At 45.0% G+C, this 14,456-nt stretch overlaps 1 protein-coding gene across 1 annotated transcript in view; it reads right to left on the bottom strand.

Annotated features, from left to right (window-relative positions):
* Positions 1-506: 506 nt before the first annotated feature.
* Positions 507-14,456, bottom strand: part of SF3B3 (splicing factor 3b subunit 3) — a 32,912-nt gene continuing 18,962 nt past the window's right edge. Inside the window, exons 13-26 of the mRNA XM_072636580.1 lie at positions 13,962-14,117; positions 13,077-13,232; positions 12,502-12,645; positions 11,595-11,717; positions 11,113-11,267; positions 8,705-8,879; positions 7,895-8,100; positions 7,647-7,803; positions 6,294-6,419; positions 5,490-5,702; positions 4,883-4,981; positions 2,561-2,704; positions 1,752-1,856; positions 507-1,124 (exon numbers count right to left, since the gene is read on the bottom strand). Coding sequence (XP_072492681.1) covers positions 984-1,124; positions 1,752-1,856; positions 2,561-2,704; positions 4,883-4,981; positions 5,490-5,702; positions 6,294-6,419; positions 7,647-7,803; positions 7,895-8,100; positions 8,705-8,879; positions 11,113-11,267; positions 11,595-11,717; positions 12,502-12,645; positions 13,077-13,232; positions 13,962-14,117 — 2,100 coding nt within the window. The 3' untranslated portion in view covers positions 507-983. The remainder of the gene's footprint in view (positions 1,125-1,751; positions 1,857-2,560; positions 2,705-4,882; positions 4,982-5,489; positions 5,703-6,293; positions 6,420-7,646; positions 7,804-7,894; positions 8,101-8,704; positions 8,880-11,112; positions 11,268-11,594; positions 11,718-12,501; positions 12,646-13,076; positions 13,233-13,961; positions 14,118-14,456) is intronic.

Here is a 14,456-nt window from a genome sequence, read left to right as displayed (position 1 = left end):
AGAAATCTCCTTAAGGGGGAGGGGGGGGCCCACTGGAGAGCATTTCCTCAAAAGGTCACCCACTGATGGAATTACTGTAAAGTATCTAACTCTGGGGCCAAGGGAACAGGTTGTCTTTGTTTTACCAAATACAAAAAAAGGAAATTAGGCTGGGAAAGAAGACGAGAAATCTACCTAACTTACTAGATAACTTGAACTCAATTAAACCAACTGGAAGAAGTGCTGCCTGCCCCATCTGCCTTACAATGATAATTTTATGTGGTGACCTCCACTCAATTCCTATTTTCAAATTAGAGGACTACAAAGTAGTTTGTGGCCTATGTTAGACATGAATGGCATAAAGTATGGAAAAATCTAGAAGGGAACAAAATTGGAAAGACTGCTAAAGTCCAATTAGGCACCAAAAAAGAAAAATTATTTCCAAATCTTGCAGTCTAGATCTTGCTGAAATACATCTCCCTTGTGGATTCCAGCCTCAAGCCACAAGGAAGACAATGAGAGAATGCTTTTAAAAAGAATGGGCTTGTATTTCATATGATCCAGAGTGGTACAATTCATGGTGTTTGTACTATATAAGCAGTCCCACCTTCAGCTCTCCCCAATAGTCCCCATTCACCCCCTTCTAAAGTCAACATTGTACAAAACTATATTTACAAGAAAACCAGTTAAAAATGAAGGGTGTGTACAAAAATGAAGCGCACAGTCAGGAGGGAAAGACAATCCAAGCACAGGGAATGTCTGGGACTGAGGGGACATCTTAAGCTGGGTCAGGGCCACACACACATCTCAGGAAAGAGCATATGGAATCATCTCTCTATTTAAATGTTTCACTAATAACTGCCCCTTCCTCCTGTCCCATGGGATCAAAGCAAAGTGATCACAAAGAAAAAAAGGAGGGAAGAAGGGGTAAACAACAACTGCAGGTCTGCAGAGCTCTCTCTAGAACAGTCTCTGACATGCCTGGGGCAAGGCCCCTGTTGGGCTCAGAAAGCGTAGCGCGTACGGATGTCTTCTAGCTTCTTCGAGACCTCAGGCGGCGTCCTGTCCAGTTCCTCTGAGACATTCTTCTGCTTGTTGGGCTCCATTGAGTTGAACTGTTCACAAAGGTCACCATCAATCACATTCTAAGGAAAAACGAAGAGAAGATCAGCACCCTAAATGTCCAACTGGAGCAACTGCTGTGAGCGAGTGAGCTCACAGTGAAAAGCAAAGGCCTCATGGAAGCCTTAACCCAAGACAGAAGGACCTGGGCTCAAATCCACCTCTGACATGTACTACTTGTGTGCCCTTTGACATTTAACCTCCCCTGTACAATGAGAGGATTGGACTAGACAAGTTTTTAAGGCTGCCCCCGGTTCTGCAGGTGTGACTGGGTCTGAAAGAACTGTTTCTGGAAATGGGGCAGAGAGGGGAGAAAATCAAGCTCATGACTCAAACGTTAGCAAGGAAAAGAAAGACAAGGAAGCTGCTGGTTAGGGTTCTCCTGAAGACAGAGCCACATAATCCACTCTCCTGAGGGAGGAAAGGTGGTGAACACAACGAGGTACAGATTCCCATGCCCACTAACTCTAACCACATCTGTGTTCATACCTGCCTCTGTCAATTCAATCATCAAACTTATTTTGATTCTTAATGGAGGGAGCATTCAGTAGGAAGAAATCAGATTGTTTTGGTGATACTTAGAGAAGTGGGTGCAAGTCAAGCAGAATCAGAAGGAAGGGAGGTGAAGAGGGAATTTCTGGTAAACCCACCTTCACAGGGAAGTAGTAGGAACGGAAGCTGAGATGGTCCCTTCCACACAGAGGAGGATGCTCAGACCGCAGGTGCATCTCCACATGCTGGAAGAAGTCATGATCCTGAGAAAGAAACAAAAACTAGAAAAATGAATCCCATGATGTGGTGTCCTGGGTTGGAGATGCTGAGAAAACATCTAAATGATGAGCTCCTGATTTCTCTACCCTCATCTCTTAAAGACTACAGAACACAGGTATTCTGCCTTCAACTGGGTATTCCAAGGCTTTCTTTCTATTATTTCAGGGCAGGGATAGTAATATCCAGGAGGGACTAGAGCTAGACTATATAAAAAGGCTATGGCCATCAAGGGGCAGGGACACTGGGACTGAGGAGGCCTCTGGCTCCAATAAGCACACTACCCAAGGAAGGTCTTGCCTCAAGCTATTATCATAGACAGAGCTGCACAAACATAGTGAATTCCCAAAACAGTTGACTAATGCTGTCTTCTCAATATGAGGGCTAAGGTTCAGGTTCAGTGAGTTTTTTCTACCTTAAGGGAAGACTTGATTTCAAACTGAACAGAAACCTGCACCCAGAGTCCACCCTTAACCTTTCAAACCCCTGGACTAGAGAGCTTCTAGGACCCTACCTGCCAGAGGGCCTCACCCACACTCCAGCACAGACTACGGCTGCTACCTTTGTCTACCTGAAATGAGGCAAGAGGTCTAAAGAACCTTCTGGGCCTGCTCTTCCGGGTAGTGACTTTGCTACAGACTCAATAAATTATTCAGAGAAAGATAAACATCCAGAAATAATGCACTCTTACCTCATGGGATGTGAAAGGCACAAGGATCCCAATCCCGCCTGACAAGGTAGTATAGACAAGGGATTCTGAGCCTCCTGGGATCAGCGTCGTCTTCTGTAAGGAAAGCACTGTCTCCCCTACATGATAATTCATGATTACTTCTGCCTGCAAAAAGAATAACACCAATTCATGTCCTTTTATTACCATCTGCTTTGGCTTACCAAGAACTGTCCCAAATCCCAAGAGGGTGAGATGGGGTTTACTCTTCAAATGACAGGCTCTTTTTTTCTCAGTAAATTAAAGAATGGGAAAAAAATGCTTGAAGTAAATTATTAGATAAAACCCTGACACCCCAAATCTAGAAGAAACTGATGCAGATCTTCAATATTAACAATATATACTCTGCAATGGCCAAACTGCAAGATAAATAATTTACAGGAAAAAAAAAGTCTTCAATAACCACATGAAAAGATGCTCAAATTCCCCCAATCATCAGAAAAATGCAATTCAAGAGAGCTATTAAGCCATCCTAGGCTTCATAACGTATTTTGGGTAAGACTTAAGACTGGCTTTGCACAGTGATGTGGCCATAGGCAGTATGGGTCAAGAAACTGATTCAACATTCCATTTCTTGTACCTCTATCCCCCAAGCATTTAAAAAGGTACTTATGTAAAAAGAGAATCAACAACAGATATTTGTTATTACATGCCACAAAGGTGTGCATATTCATACTTAATGTACATCACACCTCTCACCTATGCCCCCCCTTCCCCTCCCTGATATGGATAACCCCTAGGACCAGCCCTCATCACCTCATGCCTGGGTTACCATGTTCTGGTCAGTCTCTCTGCCTTCGGTTTCTCTCCACTTGAGTCTACCCTATACTCACCCATCAAATTTATCTTTCTCAGGTGCAGTTCTGACCACGTTACCCATTCTCCCACAACCCCATCCACTTCAGTGGCTTCCTATTAACTCAGGGGCCAAAAAAAATCCCTTCAAATAACAAAGCACTTCATAACATGGCCCCCTCCTGCTTGTCCAGGGCTTTACTATATTTTGTTCCCTCCCCTGTACTGGGGTGGGGATCCAATGCTGATGGCTTCCTCACAAGACACTCCACCTTCTGACTCCCAGGTTTTTCACTGGCTATCTTCTGAACCTGGAATTCTATGCCTCTCCCTGGCTTACTTCAGGTCCCGGCTAAAATCACACCTTCCCCAAGAGGCCTTTTCAGATCCCCCTTCAGGGTCAGTGCTTCCCCTTTGTCCAGAGTGGTTTGCATGTCGTCTCCCTATCAGACTGGGAGCTGCTGCAGAGGACTGTTTTTGTACCCTTAGCACATGGCACATAGGAGGCACTTGATAAAGGTTCCCTATCTTCAACTGTTATAGAATGTTTTGAAATGTGCTAAGTACTTGATGTATACAAAGCAGTTCTATTTGTAATAAAGCCAAAAAATGGCCAACAACCTATGTGTGCAACAATTTGAGAACAGCTAAATTACTTATGGCATTTTAACGTAATGGTCATCACAGCAAAAACCTGGACTACGTGGAATGAAAGCCACAGAAAGAGAATTGTATAGACACTGACTTCAACTAAGTTTATACATTTTAAAGAAGGAAAAAAGTAGGCAGTGAAAATAGTCAAACAGAGACAGAACTGGCAGAATTTCAGGTAAGCACATAAAGAGAACTCATGGAGGGAAAAGTTTCTCAAACAGATTCAGGGCGGATTCAGACTTAGATTCAAGTTCTACCTCAGAAGTACACTGGCTGTGTGGTCGTGAGCAACTGTTTAACCTCCCAGAACCCCACACAACTTGCCAAAACTCTAAGCTGTGAGACAGCTGTCTCACTGAATCAGAGAAGAATCATTCCTGGGAATTCCCTTCACCAACAAAGTCACAGTACTGAACAACAACAAAAAAAAGGGCCAGTGCAGTATTATGCAAGACAGAAGGAAATAAAAGTAAACTCATGGCATTCTGAAGGACCCTTGAAGAAAACTATATCCTCTCCCCACCCTTCTCCATATTTAGAGCCCCCCTTTCCCTGGAAACTTAGTATGACTTACAAAGATCATCTGATTGACCCCTATCCCAAAATCATTTTCACTCTACAGACAGAAAAAGAGCAGCACACAGGAAGGAGGCAGCCCAGGAGCTCAAACATCAAAGTCTGTGCTCTGGGCATGAGTGTGCCTGTAAAACTGAGGCACTATGTAAAGTGCATGGCTCTAATGGAATCAGGAGTAAGTGTATGTGGACAGCTCCTAAGATTTTATACCTTAGGAGGTAGAAGGGCAGACTAGTCCCTGGACTGGCTGGAAACATTTACCTTTTGTGAGGCGCCATTGAGTAGCCCCCGGTCCCACAGGGCCTTGTTTCCTGTTGGGTCTTCATCCACTTCATCATTGGTATTGGGTGGGAGTCTCACCTACCAGGAAATAGACACATGAGCCATGGCACTATCCTGGACAGTGTGCCTGCTGGGGAGCTGGGACCTGAGCAGAAAGCTCCAGGCTAGTAGGTGATAGTCTATTTCTAGAGTAGTTTTCATACTCCCTGAGAAACTGAGGGGCTCAGGAAGGGGAGCCCCAAGAACTATCAGTGCTACAACAGTCTTAATGGGGAACAGACTCTACAGTCACCAGGAATCTGAGCATATGCCCACACAAAGAAATTAGGCTGTAGACAAAAGCAAAAATTTTAAAAATTCTAAATTCTAGTCTAGCTTACAGACCACTCAGTAATAAATTTATGAGTATAAATGGCACTGATCTGCAGTGGGAGTTGATGAAAAAAGGTTTCTGAATTACAATTTATTCTAAAATTCAACTACAAGCCTATTTTAAAGATGACAGATTTCTGTCTTATTGTCTTGTCCACCACCATCCTAACAGTTCTTTTACGCCTTGCTAAAGCCCTTCAGCAAGGGCACTCACCACACAAATGTTGCCGAACTTGTCAGCCCCAGCCACAGTATCGTAGTCCAAGAGGCTGGCTGTTGTGACCCAACGGGGATAGGTGTCATCAGCAAAGATGATGAGCTGGTTTTCGTTGCGCTTGTATCTGACCCAGATGAAACTCTCCTGGACGTCAGACACAATGACCCTGTGTCCAATTGTCTGGATTCCCGAGATGTAGTTTGCGATGTGCTGAGAGGAGACCAGGTCTAAGTGAATCCTAAGAGCTTAGGCAGAGTCTACTGGATTCCACCTTTCCCTGACCAGAGCATACACAGGATCCAAAAGGTGGAAGCCAGTGATAGCATCAATGATACTAAACAATGTTTTAGGTCAAAAGTTGTGCGCAAACAGTGACCAGAGCTCAGGAGCTCTTTCTCCAGCCCTAAGATTGGTACCAATTACAAAGCCAGGTGTAAAGAGCATTCCTGGTCTCTCTAGCACCTCTTCTCTATCTAATCAGTGCCTAACAGTGCTTGCACATGACATCAAAGGCATCTGATGGATGTCTGTTTGTTGCTAGACAGCTAACACCACATCACGTCTCAAACCCTATTCCTGAGATCCTGAGCAACAGATTCCTAAAAATTTCCTCTTGGTATGCCAATCCACCTTAACTTTTCCAAGAATGACCTCCCTAACATGCCAGGAGTTGGGTTTTGGATCAGCTCTTCAAGAGAACCGTGGACTAGTGCTTACACCCACCACCCCAAACTTGCCTCTCCCTAACATTCCTTACCCACTGCCTCAGTTTTCTCCCCTCTACCCTGACCCCCACATTACCTTATTCTCACATTTTCGGAGCAACTTCTTTTTCCCAAGGTCATAGACCCGCAACAGCTTTCCCACGCCAATCAATACCCTGCCCTGGAATGGGGCAATGGCTGCAGGGACCTCTTCCACTGGGGTCTGAACAAGAGGAGGAGGAAACACATCTCAAGCACCACTTTCTGCATATCCTCATTCCCCGAACTGCCAGCACCCACCCTTCCAAAATATCATGCCTTCAACTCCTTTGTATTTATTCTCACTCACAGACATACACACAGTCATTTTCCTCATTAAAATGCTAAGTGCCTTGTGAATAGAGGTTTCATTTTTTGTACCTGTAACCTCAGTACATAGCACAATGCCTGGCAGTAGTGGGCACTTAATTAACCGATAGCTGCTGGCTGGAAGTCAGATGTCCAGTTCCAGCCATGAGCTCTGGTTCTAAGGTCCAGGGAGATTAATGTCTTCCTACACATTGCAGGCACATGGCCATAAGATGCATTGCCAACTGTAATTTTTGTCAATTTGAGAAATAGGTCGCTATGCTTTCTTGTTTTTGTCTTAAAGTATTTTTTTCCCAAAAGGGGAATTTGCTTACCACAGTCTTATTCCGCCTTAAGTCACACAGAAGGGAATAACACAGAAGAGTTAACTTCTATTTTTCGAATGGAAACAAAGGTTCTGAAGTTTCACACTTTGTATGAATCATCAAGGAAATTGATGACCTAACCAGGAAGAGAATCTAGGAATTCTGACCTCAATTCCAAAGGCTGCTGCTACTGCCTCCAGGTAACTGCAGGTGCTGGGTTAAACGGGGGGGGGGGGGGGGGGGGGGGGGTGCTCCTAAAGAGAAATCAGCTGGATGCCGGACAGTCTACAGGGGACTATGTCATTTCACTGCTCTGCCCGCGCTTGGCCTTTTCTGAGAATGATATTCACTGAATCTATTCTAAAAGGGGTTAATACCACATATAAGAGAAGACAAAAGGTAAGCAATTTCACCTAAGAACAGAGCTAAAGGCACCCACATTCACTAAGTCTAGTTAAGTCTGACAATACCATTTCTTTGGAAATGCTGGTCTTGGGTTATGTACTGCTCCTGAGCCAGACCAATAAACAAGGAGCCAATTCAATCTGTCTCTCCCTGGCGTGGGCAGCTAATATCCAGCAGCACTGGACTTCCTGGAACTGTTTGTGAGGAGTGGGGTAGGGGGAGGAGAGAACCTAAATATTCTTAAAAATGCCACTGTCCTCTCAGGAGGGGTTCAGTCACTGAAACAGTCCCACACTAACAATGAGTATCAGCACAAAACATAAAATATTGTTAGATTGGGGAAAAGAGTCACTAGATGGGCTCTTTCTTACCTTGTGCAAAAACTCTAGTTTTTCTCCACTGTTCACAAGTTTATAGGTATAGACAAAGCCTCCAGCCACAGATCGGGGGTTCAGAATGAGATCTTTGGCTACACCCACCAGCACGTACCAATCATCACCAGTATTTGAGAATCGGCACACTGCCACACTGTGGAGAGAGAAGGACTCAGGGAGAAGTCCCACCCCAAGAATCTCCAGCCCTCTCCTACAGGAACTCTATAGTTCCTCAGGCTCCATACCTAAAAGCAGCCTCATTCTGTTCCAGCTGGACAAGATCCAGTGTGTTTCCTTGTATGGGATTCATTACCCGGACCACAGAAGCCCACTGTCCATTGCCTGCTTTGGGGGCTCCAAAGATGGATTCTGGGAGGTTTTCATTCAGGAAGGCAGCAGCCATCTCAGCTGCCAATTCTCTCTCATCTTCCCCTGCCGCTTCTACCATTTCCTATAGTACAAAATGGAAGGCAAGAGCCAGAAAGAATCAAAGGAAGGGAGAAGAGGGAGGTCAAGAAAGAAATAAAAATGTGTTGGGGGCTGTGGAGGGAATTTGTTCAGGCAGAACAATCTCCCTACACGAGAGGCTTTTGCCTCCTCTACTTCAGGGCACGGAGTGCTTCTATTTGGCTGCAATTTTGTTTGGATTCTTGATGCGCAGGGAGAAAAAAAACCTAGTGCTGAGGAAAATGAAAGCTGATTGTCTTGATCAGGCTAGGCTCCAACCTTGCCCTAAACAGCAATACCCTTCACCTGCATGGGTGAAATTGTGTTGTGCTGAGGCCTCAGGTCTAGGTTTGAAAACTCTGTTCTACTCTTTCTTCTTGGGGGGTCATGGACAAGTCATGTAAGCTCTGGGGGCCTGTCACTGGCGGGGCTGGCCTGGATCTCATCTAAGATCCCTTCTATTTCAAGCTGTTTGGTGAGCTGTTTACGAAGGTAGGCGGCCAAGCATGCACCTCCATCAGCAAGTAGGTCAGACACACTCATTCTAGCCTATCGAGCTGTCAATGCTCCACTCCAGGGCCTCTCCTAGGGCAGGGAGGGATCGTTACCTCTGCCATCTGCTGCTTCCTCTGTGCTTTTGTGGCCTCAGTATAGGCATTGTGATCTGTCTCAATGATGATAAGGTTGTTGCTCTCAGGGTGAATGACAAACTTCCTTGGAGTGTACTGCAGGGGAAATGCTACCTGGTTGAAGACAGCACCAAGCTTCTCCAAAGCCAGAATCCTAGAGGGAAAGACAGGGAAGCTAATGAATGGGTGACCCCCCTCAAGAGAAACACCTGCTCAGAAACTGGGGTTGGGATACAACCAGATTTATTGAAGACAAGGCCCAGCTATTTATACCAAGCTCTAGCACTGGTGATAAATAACACAAACCAATAAAGGATTTAGAAGATGTGGCTATCCAGGGGATCCCAAGTACAGAACTCATACATCCCTGCAGTAGGACCCATCTTGTTACTGGGCAGTCACTTCTTTGGTCCCCTCAAGTCATCCTCACACTCTTTGTCTGCCTAATGGGCCTCACTCCAGGCTTGATGACTCATCCATCACCTCAAACAGTCTTGTAATCTTACTATTCCAAATATCCAAACCTTTGCTCTATGCTAAATTAGCAAATCCAGATGCAAACTCCAGGGTCTCATAGGACAAGGGGGTCAGATGAAAGCGGGACTGGTAAGAATAGCTCAGCCATGAGCGGCTCGACATAGCCAAAACCTGAATAAAGAAAAGGGTCCACTCTAAGCATCAGTCAGACTTAATGCCAGGGTAAGTTGCTCTAACTTTGCTGTAAATATTCAAGTAACCCATGCAGAAGATGGTAGAATTTACTTCACAATTTTATAAAACCTTGAAGAATGTCCAAAAGTGGAAGGGAGAGCCCAATAGAAGGTCCTATGTCTTTCTCATGTTTCTGAAGGAGCTCTGCTCAGGAGGCAGGATGTGGGGCATTTTAGAGGGTACAGGTATTCAATGGCTTATTTTCTCACCTTGTACTTTATAGTGCCCTTTTATACTAGAAGGCTTGGTTCCTGCTTCACTTACCGCTTCCTGGCCCTGCATCCGGACTCGGAAAAGCTTCAGTCTCAAATATGACTAAGAAATCCTGTTTCTAAATTATCCGTGTGTGTGTGTATGTATACGTGTACTGACCTATTTAGCCTCATCTGGGAACATACAGAACTACACAAAAATAAAACACACAAAAAAATTTTCCCACTAACAATGAAGAAATCTCTTCAGATTAAGCCAAACGAGCTTTTCTCTAGTCAAAGGGCCCTTTAAAGGGACAGATCAAGCCTCTAGCTCCACATTCCTTCTTGTACAGTTACTATTTCAGTGATTCACAATCCAGTGAACTTCCAAACCTGTGTTACCCTACCCTTCCTTTCCCAATGACCTAATTAATGAGGTTAATTCCTCAACCACCATATATACATAAGAAATGACAAAAACAACACTGCCAACCAACTTCCAAAGCCACCTTAGGGCCAATTCTTACAGCCTCTTGCACAATTCCTCTGCACCCACTGAGGAACAGGCACAAAAGGGATGGAAAGGATCTCCCCCTGGCAGTAACACTCCCTCAGAGAGAACCAGGTTTCAAGAACAATCCCAGGGCTCATTCTCGTCTAATTCTGTTGTGTCAGTTTCTAATGACAAATGCCCTCATACTCCAAGTAAGAGACAACTGGTTCAACTTGCACAAACTATTAGCGGGTCTTTTCATTCAACAAAGTTAAATGCCAATGACATGTAAAAATTTGTATCAAATGCTTTAGGGATACAAGAACATGCAAGAAACTGTTCTCAAAGGGCTTAGGACCCAATGGGAAAAAGACATAGATCCATAACAATGGGGGACGTATACAAGTGCCATAAAGACAGGAGCTCAGGAGGGAGAGACCCTGTGGCTAGAGAAAGCTGGGAAGACTCCAGGAAGGAAGCCTGAGCTGAGCCTCCAGAGAGAGAATTTCAATAAGTGAAGCCAGGGAAATTCTTAGGAGAGGAGATGGTATGAGCAAAGAAATGAAAAGCTTGAAAGCATGGCACATCCAGGAGTGATTAGACCACTTTACCTTTGGTGGTTGGTGCTGACACAGGGCTACAAGGGCAGATGTGCTTGAAAAAATGGGTAAGGGCTAGATTGGAGAATGGGTTTAATGCCACGCTAATGAGTTTGGCCTTTATTCAGCAGCAACGGGGAGCCATTATTAGATCCCAGAAGGAATGGACTGCCTTGTTAAATACTAAAACCTGGCTCCAAGATGCTAAATAAAAGCTGAAACTTGGCTCCATGACACCAGAATTTCTGAAAAGCCAAGGTTTGAAGGGTTTCAACTATCAGTGGATCCTGGGAAACAAAAACCCCCAAGATGACATCTTCTGACACTCTGAATGTACCAATACTGTGGTAAATTACATCCTCAGTACTCCTGCTGGGTTGCAAAACTCACCTTAAAGTGTTAGTTGAGATGGCCACAATGCCCTCAGGACACTGCTCAGATGCAAATCCAGATGCAAACTCCAGGGTCTCATAGGACAAGGGGGTCAGATGAAAGCGGGACTGGTAAGAATAGCTCAGCCATGAGCGGCTCGACATAGCCAAAACCTGAATAAAGAAAAGGGTCCACTCTGAGCATCAGTCAGACTTAATGCCAGGGTAAGTTGCTCTAACTTTGCTGTAAATATTCAAGTAACCCATGCAGAAGATGGTAGAATTTACTTCACAATTTTATAAAACCTTGAAGAATGTCCAAAAGTGGAAGGGAGAGCCCAATAGAAGGTCCTATGTCTTTCTCATGTTTCTGAAGGAGCTCTGCTCAGGAGGCAGGATGTGGGGCATTTTAGAGGGTACAGGTATTCAATGGCTTATTTTCTCACCTTGTACTTTATAGTGCCCTTTTATACTAGCAGGCTTGGTTCCTGCTTCACTTACCGCTTCCTGGCCCTGCATCCGGACTCGGAAAAGCTTCACAGGTCGAGAGCCCAAGTATCTTGTACGGGTGTCAGATAGATCACCAGTGACAGGGTCTAAGACAGTCCTTAGCAGCACACCATTCTGCACAAAAGAGCAGAAGAAAGGTCTTGTTTGTTGTTATAGAAAAAAGAACCTCAAATGATCTGTGGTGACACAAGAAAATTCATTTTGGGTAAGACCCTCTGCAGCCCCTGGCCCCACCTTGGAGCTTATTTGCTTAGTTACTTCTCTAGGAGAAAAAACAACCTGGCTGGGAAGTGAAGACACAGGCTCTGTTCTTCCTGCTCACAGGCGTCCTCAACCAGCTGACAGATCAGGGCCCTGGATAAAGCAGGATGGACCCAACAAAGGAATTTTCAAAACACTTTCAGCAATCTAATAAAACTGCAGCACACAGCCAATGATGGCAAAGGACTGTCCTTTCTGGGGTCTCTGCTGGACCCCTTGGGCAGGGAGACCTGTTAGACACTCTGTGAATGGTTTAACAACCCAGCTACAAGGTAACTTGTTCTACAAACCCATCCACAATCAGCGGTCCTGGCCCCAAATGCTGGCGTGAGAACTCTGGAAGAATCCCTCTGACCTGACCTGTAACCCAAAACATTTCCAGTAGACGTTTTAAAAACAGACTTCTTTTAACAGAGTGCCAAACTTCATGAATGCAAGTCTGCACCCTGAGCTACTCTCTACAGAATGGCTAGAGATCAGAAGAGGGAATGCACAAAGGAGCCCTCCTAAGCTATGACCTAAGTTTCTCCACTCTCTTCAGCTGGGTTACCACCCCTAGTGATGGGTCACTGGAGACACAGGTGAGTAATAAGAATAGCTTTTACGAATGCTTGAAGACATGCATTCAGCTCCTTACCTGCAGTCCGATGTTTAGATAGAGGAAGCCAATGGAGCCCCTCTCCCCCAGCTCATCTTGCTTCTCAGCCCCACCCATCTCGACAATACACAGTGATTCTGGTTGTGCTGGGAGGGCCTGCATGCTCAGTGGCTGGAGACAATCCTAGAGGAGAGGAAGGGGATAGGATGAGTCTGGATGTCAAGGAATGACTCATTTGGGACCATGTCTAGAGAAAACCTGGGGCTCTCCAGCTGGCTTAAGGAGCCTTCGAAGGAAAAAGCAGGGCTGAGAGAACCCTGGCTTCTTTTTGTATAAGGACTAGTGGTCAAACTAACCAATGTGAGGGTGCTAAGGGCAGGCAACCTTCCCAGTTCCCTAAAAAGACATAGGCTCCATGCTACCTGGAAAAATCAATCAGAATGGAGCTAGGCTAACAAAGAAGCCATAGGCTCTTTTTCACTCTACCCCCTTTCAACATCATGATCTACCCCATGGGCCCTAGGGAGGCCTGTACCCTGCTAAGGAAAATTAAGATTTGGGGCAACCCCTTCAGTCAAGGTCCAAATTACTCAGGAGACATAGAAGTCACTCACCGAAGGGTCCAGAGAGATGATCCGAACAGTGTTGTCTACCAGTCCCACAGCCAGGAAACGAGAACGCTGCTCTCCAGGAGGCACATTGGCCAAACTCATGCATACCACATCTGCAGACATCTCCTTTCGCTCGGTGTACTCATTCAGTTGTCCTGACTGCAGACGTAAAGACAGGGGAATATCACTACCTGCATACAGGCACGGGAGGTGAGGGAACTATCGTAGCCATAACCAGGTCTAAGATTTAATCAGCATAGAGCCTTGGCACCATCAATATCCATTAACATTAGGTTCAAGCCCTTAGAGAGTCACTCATTTTTCCATAAATTACACTAATCAGTTTATGAAAATGTTCTGGGTCTCAAAAGATCTACAAGTGTGGGGTCCCAAGATAAAAAAATCTCAACCTTTGGGCAAACTGTCAATGATTTTAAGGCTTGAATTTTAAAGAACATGAACAAAACATTTATAGGCACACAAAACAGTATATGCTGTGAAGTAGCCACATCCACACACTGTAGCCTTCAAAGGAAGTAAGAATTACCAACTTCCTACCTTTTGGGAAAGGTAAGTGATCCGTGAGAAATGGGCTAAGTCTACGGGAATTAGATCTGTGTCATTACAAAATGCACACGTATTTGAGTAGAAGAAAAGGTATGAAAGCTGTTCAAGGTGCTGACTCTAAAGCTGGCAAGAAGCCAATGAAAGCCTCACACTTTACAATCAGGAGGGTCCAGGAAGAGTGGGGTTCCAGCCACCCGCTCTCCTGAGTTCTCTTGTTGCGGTTTGCCTAAGCAGCCTGGACCATGACCAACAACCCTGACATGAGACGTCCCATACTAAGTCCTATCTGGGAAAGTGGATGGAGGCATTCAAGAAACCTACAGGATCCATCTCAAAGTAGACTAGCTCTCCTCCTGTCAGGGCAATCACCACCTGCCGCTGGTTTACTGCACATTTCACAATAGTTTTCTTTCCCGGGGTCTTCCACTCATTTACTCTCTTATCTGCTCGGATGTGCCGGATGCCATCTGGATATACCTAGGGGAAAGAGCAGGAGAGAAACACATTTTAGAGTTACTCTGGCCACTGCCCAAAGCAATCCCCAAGCCCAGGACTGCCAATTTAGGCCAATAACTTCTGAGGTTACCAAAACAGGGCTCATAGGCTCCAAAGGAAGACAATGTCAAATAATGATTTATATTTTGCATTCCCAAGTTGAAATATTCAAACCTAATTATCTAATACATTCTTACAAAGTCCTCCTGAGATGAGGATAGTTTAACAGACAAAAGTAACTGAGGCCTAGAGAAAAATTCCTGGTCCAAAATCTGAGTGATTAAAACCTCAGTTTAAACTTTGATACAGCATACTCTCTTG

This window comes from Notamacropus eugenii, chromosome 1 (assembly GCF_028372415.1).
Source record: "Notamacropus eugenii isolate mMacEug1 chromosome 1, mMacEug1.pri_v2, whole genome shotgun sequence".
In the NCBI taxonomy this organism is placed as follows: Eukaryota; Metazoa; Chordata; class Mammalia; order Diprotodontia; family Macropodidae; genus Notamacropus; species Notamacropus eugenii.
The sequence above is the reverse complement of the archived record's forward strand: the minus strand, read 5'-3'. Positions and strand labels throughout refer to the sequence as shown.